The sequence below is a fragment of the Ranitomeya variabilis genome, chromosome 6 (assembly GCF_051348905.1).
Source record: "Ranitomeya variabilis isolate aRanVar5 chromosome 6, aRanVar5.hap1, whole genome shotgun sequence".
Taxonomy (NCBI): Eukaryota; Metazoa; Chordata; class Amphibia; order Anura; family Dendrobatidae; genus Ranitomeya; species Ranitomeya variabilis.
The window spans coordinates 327,487,390-327,497,615 of NC_135237.1; the positions used below are offsets into that span (position 1 = coordinate 327,487,390).

General features: G+C 49.3%; 1 protein-coding gene and 1 long non-coding RNA gene across 2 annotated transcripts in view; one reads left to right on the top strand and one right to left on the bottom strand.

Moving 5' to 3' along the window:
* SLC22A23 (solute carrier family 22 member 23) overlaps nt 1–5,916 on the bottom strand; it is a 130,193-nt gene extending 124,277 nt beyond the window's left edge. The window contains exon 1 of the mRNA XM_077269799.1: nt 5,159–5,916. Coding sequence (XP_077125914.1) covers nt 5,159–5,683 — 525 coding nt within the window. The 5' untranslated portion in view covers nt 5,684–5,916. The remainder of the gene's footprint in view (nt 1–5,158) is intronic.
* A 147-nt stretch (nt 5,917–6,063) lies between these two features.
* Nucleotides 6,064–9,187, top strand: LOC143782399 (uncharacterized). The gene is made up of 2 exons (XR_013216940.1): nt 6,064–6,189; nt 8,491–9,187. It is a non-coding gene; the product is annotated as an uncharacterized LOC143782399 (long non-coding RNA).
* Nucleotides 9,188–10,226: the final 1,039 nt, after the last annotated feature.

Sequence of the window (10,226 nt, forward strand, 5' to 3'; positions counted from 1 at the left end):
CACAAGGTGGCTCTTTTAGTTTATAACGGCTGGAGGGGGTGACAGTCCCTTTAAGCGCTGCGGTGCTTTCTCAAACTAGTCAGGTCTCTCGCTATTTTCAGACTATACTTTTTGCAATCGTGCAGGCCATTTCCAACTCATGAATCGAGGGAAATGATATTTTGAAGAGTTATTGCCATCACTAAGTGATGGCCTTAGAGTAGGTCAGCGAGAGTGAACTTTGGGTCCCCAAACAATGCAGCCCCTTATAGGATGAGTCATGATTAGTGATGACTGAGCGAACGTGCTGAGATAACGTGTTATCTGACCAAGCTCAGGTCTTATCCAAGTATCTTGGGCGTGCTCGAATAATATGTTCGAGTCCCCGCGACTGCATGTTTCGCGGCTGTGAGAGGGTATTACCTAACAGCCAATTCTCTCGTGTTGAGGCTGTCTAACAGCCGCAAAACATGCGACGGCAGGGACTTAAACATACTATCCGAGCTCGCCCGAGGTACTCCAAAAACACGTTATCTCATCGCTAGCCATGATCCTATAGATCAGACCCCCCACAGATGGTGATATGCCATCACGTAATGATACAGAGATAACCCTTTAATTCCCACACACATACCAAGATATATGAACTTCCACTTGGAAATCTGTCATCACTATAATGTGTAAACAGTTTTGATATGTGACAGTATGAAATTTGTACAGGAACTTTACTATTAAATTAGAAAATAACTCAACTTTGTATATAGGAACAGGTTGTAGTAGCTTTTGCTATGCTTTAGTAGAACTGGAGGTATTGAAGTACACATGTAATCTTGGTAACTAGTCCCCAATTTTATTACACATAGAAAGTGAACCGCTAATTGAAGACGGCTTCTGTCTAATAAGGTTTTTCGCAGTCTGAAAATCAAGCTGCTCAGAGATGAATTGTTTTCCTGCAAAACTCGGGGGAGACATCTACTTAATTCATTCAAAGGTCAAGCTAGAAGGGGCCGGGTCCCAACACCACAAGGAAAAGGTTAAAAATAAAAAAGGAAAATATTCTCATATGTAGCACATTAAATGGTCTAAATATTAGATTGTAGGACCACTGATTTATTACTCGTCTACTTTTTTCTTTTTTTTAATCTTGGATGCAGTAACCGATCTTCAGTAAAAGTGACCGTGCATACGGCCGGACCCCTGGATTTCTGACATGGATTTTCAGTTTGAACTGTCAAGAGTTTGTACAGGAAAAAAACAATAGGTTTTTCTGATGTTTTTATTCTATCCTTTTCCAGCTTGAGGGTTTTTTAGTTTACAGTTTATTTTAATTAAATAGCAAGAATTTTTTAAAAAAAGGGACGTCCAACATTATGATGCCACAAAATGATACAAGACGCCTCTCCGGGAGACACAATGCCATAAGACAGTGTTCATTTGTCGGCTGAAAAACAGGATCCTGATAGAAACTTGATAAATGTAGGCTAACAGACACAGATTGCGGAGGCATTACTGTACCCCTACGGATCCTGTAGAGGGGCTGGTTGCAGATGAATAAAAAAAATAAAAATTATATATATATTTTTTTTAAAAGATGGAAGTTTCAGTATGCTAGCCAAACGGTGTGAACAGGCCCACGGCTAAATTAAGTACCGGTTTCCTAGCAGTGACATATAAGAGTATTCATTACTTACAGTACATGCAATAGTAAGAGGTAGATCCTTCTCACCAACCAGGGCACGTTACTGGAGATATTAATTAAGGGTTAAAAATCAAAAGAAATAAAAACTACATGAATAGATCCATAGCTTGTACGTGTGAATATTATATGCTGTCTGTATAGTAACAGGTCAGATACATCCATAGAAATGACTTATCGCTAAGGCTAAAGAACCTTTCGGGCTCATATAATGGGGCTTGTAGGAATGCGGCATCACGTGCCCAGCAGAACAGGAGGAATCTTACCGATAACCAGCATGATGGAGATAGACTTCCGACCAATGTAGGAACTGGAAACCTAGCAAATAAGCCCATTTACACCAAGGGGTATTTGTGCATATTGATTTGGAAGTCGCTCGCCCTGTGGGGATAAATTGTGCTGACAGGTATAGCATAGCAGCCACCCTACAGAACTGACCCCATGCCAAAAATGCACCGTCATAGAGATGACAAAATTATAGCCGAGTTTGAGCGACAAAGTTCAGACATCTCGACCCCACCAGGGTCTTTCTCGCTAAGTTGCTTCAGGTGGCTGAAGGCAGGATTTAGTTTCTTAGTGGAGGAATATTGCGCCCAGCCTGTGCGGTGCTATGTTGCTGGTTCTCGGTGCTCCTGTGTGGCTGTCCACCTAACACGACTTAGCAAAAAAGACCCTGCTGGGGTCAAAACTTTGTCACTCAAACCCAGAGCTATTTTTTTGCATCAATGAAATAAGAGTGTGCGGTGAATTACTCAGATTTTACCTCAGATTTTGGGTCATGTACCCCGTTACAGCTGCACCTCGATAACAGACCGAGCGAATGCCAATCCTCTGAATCCACTAACTGAATGGGCAGCACGGGCACCCAGGAATTTGGGAAAGAGGACGGACAATTTCTACATACACAAACTATCAAACTGCAGGGTCAGAAAGTCCCTAGGTTTCTATGTAGTACACTATGTAGGGGAAACTATGTCAGGAGATCTCACAGGGGGTTGAAGTGACCTGGTATGTACCAGGAGATCTCTCTACAAGCAGCAGTTTGCCAGGAGATCTCCCCATGAGCTGATAATCTGGTGCGTACCAGGAGATCTCCCCATGAGCTGATAATCTGGTGCGTACCAGGAGATCTCCCCATGAGCTGGTAATCTGGTGCGTACCAGGAGATCTCCCCATGAGCTGGTAATCTGGTGCGTACCAGGAGATCTCCCCATGAGCTGATAATCTGGTGCGTACCAGGAGATCTCCCCATGAGCTGGTAATCTGGTGCGTACCAGGAGATCTCCCCATGAGCTGGTAATCTGGTGCGTACCAGGAGATCTCCCCATGAGCTGGTAATCTGGTGCGTACCAGGAGATCTCCCCATGAGCTGGTAATCTGGTGCGTACCAGGAGATCTCCCCATGAGCTGGTAATCTGGTGCGTACCAGGAGATCTCCACATGAGCTGGTAATCTGGTGTGTACCAGGAGATCTCCCCATGAGCTGATAATCTGGTGCGTACCAGATCTCCCCATGAGCTGATAATCTGGTGCGTACCAGGAGATCTCCCCATGAGCTGGTAATCTGGTGCGTACCAGGAGATCTCCCCATGAGCTGATAATCTGGTGCATACCAGGAGATCTCCCCATGAGCTGGTAATCTGGTGTGTACCAGATCTCCACATGAGCTGATAATCTGGTGTGTACCAGGAGATCTCCCCATGAGCTGGTAATCTGGTGCGTACCAGGAGATCTCCCCATGAGCTGGTAATCTGGTGTGTACCAGGAGATCTCCCCATGAGCTGGTAATCTGGTGCGTACCAGGAGATCTCCCCATGAGCTGATAATCTGGTGCGTACCAGGAGATCTCCCCATGAGCTGATAATCTGGTGCGTACCAGGAGATCTCCCCATGAGCTGGTAATCTGGTGCGTACCAGATCTCCCCATGAGCTGGTAATCTGGTGTGTACCAGGAGATCTCCCCATGAGCTGATAATCTGGTGCGTGCCAGGAGATCTCCCCATGAGCTGGTAATCTGGTGCGTACCAGGAGATCTCCCCCTGAGCTGGTAATCTGGTGCGTACCAGGAGATCTCCCCATGAGCTGGTAATCTGGTGCGTACCAGATCTCCCCATGAGCTGGTAATCTGGTGTGTACCAGGAGATCTCACCCTGAGCTGGTAATCTGGTGCGTACCAGGAGATCTCCCCATGAGCTAGTAATCTGGTGTGTCCCAGGAGATCTCCCCAAGAGTTAGCCCATTTTTGCATATATTGGTAGTGAATATACAGGAAGATGGCTATACTGACCTCGCCCCACAGGTAACCCACAGCCATGTAGTGAATGCAAGGCATGTGGCGGCAGCCGATACACAAAGTGCACATAATCGGATACACTGGATGCAGCTCGGATATAACGCCCGTATACACCAGCAGGAATGCTCCGGCCACACATGTCGCATGGCTCAGACACGTCGCACGGCTCAGACACATGGCACACACGTCGCACACACACGTCGCATCGCTCAGACACATGGCACACACGTCGCACACACACGTCGCATCGCTCAGACACATCGCATACACGTCGCACACACATGTCGCATGGCTCAGACACACCGCACACACGTCGCATCGCTCACACACCGCACACACGTCGCATCGCTCAGACACACCGCACACACGTCGCATCGCTCAGACACACCGCACACACGTCGCATCGCTCAGACACACCGCACACACGTCGCATCGCTCAGACACACCGCACACACGTCGCATCGCTCAGACACACCGCACACACGTCGCATCGCTCAGACACACCGCACACACGTCGCATCGCTCAGACACACCGCACACACGTCGCATCGCTCAGACACACTGCACACACACGTCGCATCGCTCAGACACACCACACACACGTCGCATGGCTCAGACACACCGCACACGTCGCATGGCACAGACACACCGCACACACGTCGCATCGCTCAGACACACTGCACACACACACCGCACACACGTCGCATCGCTCAGACACACTGCACACACACACCGCACACACGTCGCATCGCTCAGACACACCGCACACACGTCGCATCGCTCAGACACACCGCACACGCTCAGACACACTGCACACACACATCGCACACACTTCGCATCGCTCAGACACACTGCACACACACGTCGCATGGCTCAGACACACCGCACACGTCGCATGGCACAGACACACCGCACACACGTCGCATCGCTCAGACACACTGCACACACACACCGCACACACGTCGCATCGCTCAGACACACTGCACACACACACCGCACACACGTCGCATCGCTCAGACACACCGCACACACGTCGCATCGCTCAGACACACTGCACACGCTCAGACACACTGCACACACACATCGCACACACTTCGCATCGCTCAGACACACTGCACACACACGTCGCATCGCCTCGCTAAGACACAACGCACACATGTCGCATCGCTCAGACAGCTGCGCCTTCTTACCTTGCTGACCACGTTCTGCACGAGTCCGGCGTGGATCTGGTAGGACCACTCGTGGCACAGGCATGAATCGTTATGGGGGGACAGGACGCCAGGTGACGGGGTGGTGGGCAGCTGTGGCGGCGGCGGCGGCAGGAGCATCACCTCGGGGGCCGGCGAGCTGTCATTGTGCGGGGGGCTCCCGGTGCCGGGCAGGCTGCTGCCGTTCGTCTTGCACCATCGGTCAGGTTGGTCCAGCATGAAGAAGTCCGAGAACTGGCTGAAGGCGAGGAACAGCGCGGGGATCCAGGTGAGCAGCACCAGCCGCCGCTGGAAGGAGCCCAGCCCGCCCAGGAAGGGCAGCACGGTGCCATCGTAGTCCAGCAGCAGGTGGCTGCACCGGGAGCCCTGCTGGGCCGGGGATGCGGGGGCTTCGGGGAGCTCTTCGGACGGGGGCACAGCCGTGCAGGAGGCCGGCAGCACCGAGCCATTCTCCTCGGCCTCCGGCTCTCTCATCCAGCCGGATTCAGGGACTCGGTCTGTGGCCATGATGCCGCCTCTTTCCCGGTCAGTGGCCGCATGCGACCATCACCCTGCGCTCAGTCAGCACATAGCCCAGCGCTGCCAGGTGGGGATGCCAGGTGGGGATGCCCGCTGGTGCTGGGATAGGAACTCACCGCCTCCTGGCAGCCCGAGTGCCGGATGCTGCTACCAGACCCGGGCGCTGCGCGGAGCCGCCACTGTCCTCACACCAAGGATCCGGGAACAGTCGCCTGGACACACGTGATCTGCAGAAAATGTGGCGTCGTCCTCAGCGGCTGTGACTGAGGGCAGTGGAGGACAGACGCGGCCGGGAGCCAGAAGGTAACACAATGGAGCCGTCCTCCCGGGAGACAACGTGTATCATCCGACCGGTCCAGTCAGCGCTGCTGCTGCTGAGCCTCCGCATTACATGACAGCTCTTCCCTCTCCTTCCCAATTACCGCCCCCCGGAAGTATCCACAAAAGCCAACCTGCAGCGCTGGCTCCGGCGAGCCCTCCCCCGGGAGCACCAGGTAGCGGCGGCACAGGAGGGACGGGGTCTGCACGGGGACAGGGGGTCTGCACGGGGACAGGGGGTCTGCACGGGGACAGGGGGTCTGCACGGGGAGCCGGCTGGTCGGCACAGGGACAGGGGGTCTGCACGGGGAGCCGGCTGGTCGGCAGTACAGGGACAGGGGGTCTGCACGGGGAGCCGGCTGGTCGGCACAGGGACAGGGGGTCTGCACGGGGAGCCGGCTGGTCGGCACAGGGACAGGGGGTCTGCACGGGGAGCCGGCTGGTCGGCACAGGGACAGGGGGTCTGCACGGGGAGCCGGCTGGTCGGCACAGGGACAGGGGGTCTGCACGGGGAGCCGGCTGGTCGGCACAGGGACAGGGGGTCTGCACGGGGAGCCGGCTGGTCGGCACAGGGACAGGGGGTCTGCACGGGGAGCCGGCTGGTCGGCACAGGGACACGGGGTCTGCACGGGGAGCCGGCTGGTCGGCACAGGGGGTCTGCACGGGGAGCCGGCTGGTCGGCACAGGGGGTCTGCACGGGGAGCCGGCTGGTCGGCACAGGGACAGGGGGTCTGCACAGCGCCCCCTCCTCACTTTGTGCGGCGGGGACAATCCCCGGGATAGACAGGCGCCCATGTATTGTAGACATCGGAGTCCTGAGTGACAGAACAGTGCCCATAGTAATGGTGGCACATGGGGCTCAGACTAGAGTGCCCATGTCACAGCCATATAGGTGCCATGTGCCCAAACTAACAGTGCAGTACAGTACCTATATACATGTAGTGCCAGACTACTATACTCTCCCTATAGCTACAGTGCTACTTAGTGCCCAGACTAAGCACCATACAGGACCTTTATCTAACAGGCGATCATACATTACCTAAATCTATGGTGCTATGTTAATGTAGTGCCCAGGCTAATAGTTCCGTACAGTACATATGTCTATAGTGCTGTCTAATGACCAGACTAATACTGCCATATAGTACTTATATCTATAGTACAATGTACTGGACAGTATAGTCCTCCATACACTACTATAGGCCCCATATATTTATCCATACAGTATAATGAACCCACATATAAACTCTATACAGTATATTGGTCCCATATAATGCTCCATTCAGTATAATGGCCCCCATATAATGCTCCATACAGTATAATGGCCCCCGTATATTGCTCCATACAGTATAATGGCCCCCATATAAAATCTATACAGTATATTGGTCCCATATAATGCTCCATACAGTATAATGGCCCCCATATATTGCTCCATACAGTATAATGGCCCCCATATATTGTTCCATACAGTATAATGGCCCCCATATATTGCTCCATACAGTATAATGGCCCCCATATAAACTCTTTACAGTATATTGGTCCCATATATTGCTCCATACAGTATAATGGCCCCCATATATTGCTCCATACAGTATAATGAACCCACATATAAACTCTACAGTATATTGGTCCCATATAATGCTCCATTCAGTATAATGGCCCCCATATAATGCTCCATTCAGTATAATGGCCCCCATATAATGCTCCATTCAGTATAATGGCCCCCATATAATGCTCCATACAGTATAATGGCCCCCATATATTGCTCCATACAGTATAATGGCCCCCATATATTGTTCGATACAGTATAATGAGCCCACATATTAACTCTATACAGTATATTGGTCCCATATAATGCTCCATACAGTATAATGGCCCCCATATAATGCTGCATACATAAAAAGAAATCAAATACTTCTCCAGTTCCCCACAGGTCCGGTCTCCTCAGCATCTCCTGACTCTGCAGTGCTCAGGATGTGCTGTAGAGACGTCATCGCTCCTTCTACCCTGAGATGTCACAGATTCAGAGGATGCTGGAGCTGCGAGGAGAGGTATTTGAGGGGAGGGGGTCCCCGACTAATGGGCACCATAGCCACGTCCTGGCATCCCCAACGGCGAGTGGTCCGCTGAGTTTGTAACATACGTTTCCATTTTCTCTGATTTCGGTTTTATATTCTGCTAATTTAAATAATTACAATATTTATATTATTTTTGCTATAACATCGTTTTGACAGAAGCAAATTTATTACAATCAAAATCTATGTCGTGACGTGAAATGAAGTGAAACCACCCCAGTCATGAATTTTTACTTTTACAAAGTTCACTAAGGTTTTTAAGGTCGGACATGTGTTTGTGGTTTTTTGTGCAGACTTGTTCACAAGATCTATCAGCATCAGTAAACCACATTCCCTCGTGGCATCGTGAGATTACAGAATGCTGACCCTACATATGTGGATGTGTCCAGCACTTTTGTATTGCAGGTTCCATAAAGTGCCTAAGGCACAAGACGTCCGTGAAGATGGAGAACCCCAGTGCACCGTGTGAACAGCGGCACCAGAGGCCTGGATTACGACATGATGAAACCAACAATGTGATCGTTATAAGTTGGCCTTGTTTGAGGGAGTTAGTGGGTACAGGAGAAGGAAAGCCTTTTAATTTGCTGTAAAGAGAATTTCCATTCAAATGATTGTTTATATGTATGCAAATTGTCTCTTCAGAGAGGACTTGACCTCTCTAGCGCCACCTATTGGAAGTAGCAATCGTACAAGTCACAATCAACCCTTTAACGAAGTCTTTTAATATGACTTGGGATAAAAGCCAAATCGGTATCTCAGTTTGCAGACATGGGGTTTCGGGCTGTTGGCCCTCGTCATTGTGAAGCATGAGAACTGATTTGGCTATATGTAGTTGTAATAAACTTTTATTTATACATGGAGGGGTGTAGTGAATTGGTAGAGGGTTTAAAGGGGTTTTGCACCTCTTTCTTTTACATTAGATATGGCCCAAGTGTGCTATCAAAATTCTTAACAGCACCAACTCATTTGCCAATCCTTCACTGCTCCTCCATCCTGGTGGCCAGGTCCCCAGCCGGCGTCTTCACCTTCTCTTGTGGCATTCTTGACACATTGCCTTTGCAGCCAATCAATGACCTTCAAGAAAATAAAAGCTTATGTGATATTGTTGTGCCTATATACATTTGATATGTCAAAATCTAAAATTATTTTATTCAAAAGGTAAACACCACAAAGAAAGAAAAAAAAAGGAAATAAAAAAGCCGAATTGCCATTTTTTGGTCGCCACACCTCCTCTAAAAAATGCAATACAAAGCACATAATTATCCCATCTGCACCCAAATGGTACTATCAACCAAAAGACTTCTCAGCGCACACAAAAAAGTCCTCACACAGGTTCATTGAAGGGAAAATACTAAAAAGTTGGGGGTCTCAGAAAATAGCGACAAATCAATTTTTTGTTTTCAAACTTCAGAATTTTGTAAGCCATTCATTCTACAATAAAAACATTATATAAGTTTGGTATCACCGTAATCATACTTACCTGAAGAATTATGTTGTCAGGTAATTTTTACTGTAAAATGAACGCTGTAGAGAAAATAGCAGAATTACGTTTTTTTCACCATTTCGTCTGACTTGAAATGAATGATGTCATTCTAAGCTACAGCTTGTCCCACAAAAACAATATGTCTATGTTGGGAGGCAAATGACTACATTTATGACTCTTAGAAGAAGAGGAAAAAATGAAAGCACAAAGACAAAAATTGGCTCCTACTGGAAGGGGTTAATAACAGGCCTATTACAGCTATGTACTAAAAGGAAGCACAATATGACCATGTACAGGGGCCTACTACCACATTCACATCCGTGTGTTGCAGTCTGAATTCGTGGTGAACAGCACGGACCGGCCATGGCTATCCCAATCCAAACTCATCAGCCTCATAGGCATATGTGAGGATGTCCAGTTCAGGTCCTCCAGTTCAGGTCCTCCAGTCTCTGCATTGTGGTCTACTCAGACTGGGAACCATGGATGTGTAAATGTGGCTTAAGGCAAAGTGCTTTCTTTTCCTTGTGTTACCTATACAGTATAAGAAAAAACACATTGAGACCGGAATCAAATGCAGAAAAAAACACCACAAAACATGTCCTGACATGTTATTCTGACCCAAAAGATGTCACAGCTGGGACCCTTCCCCCACCCAATT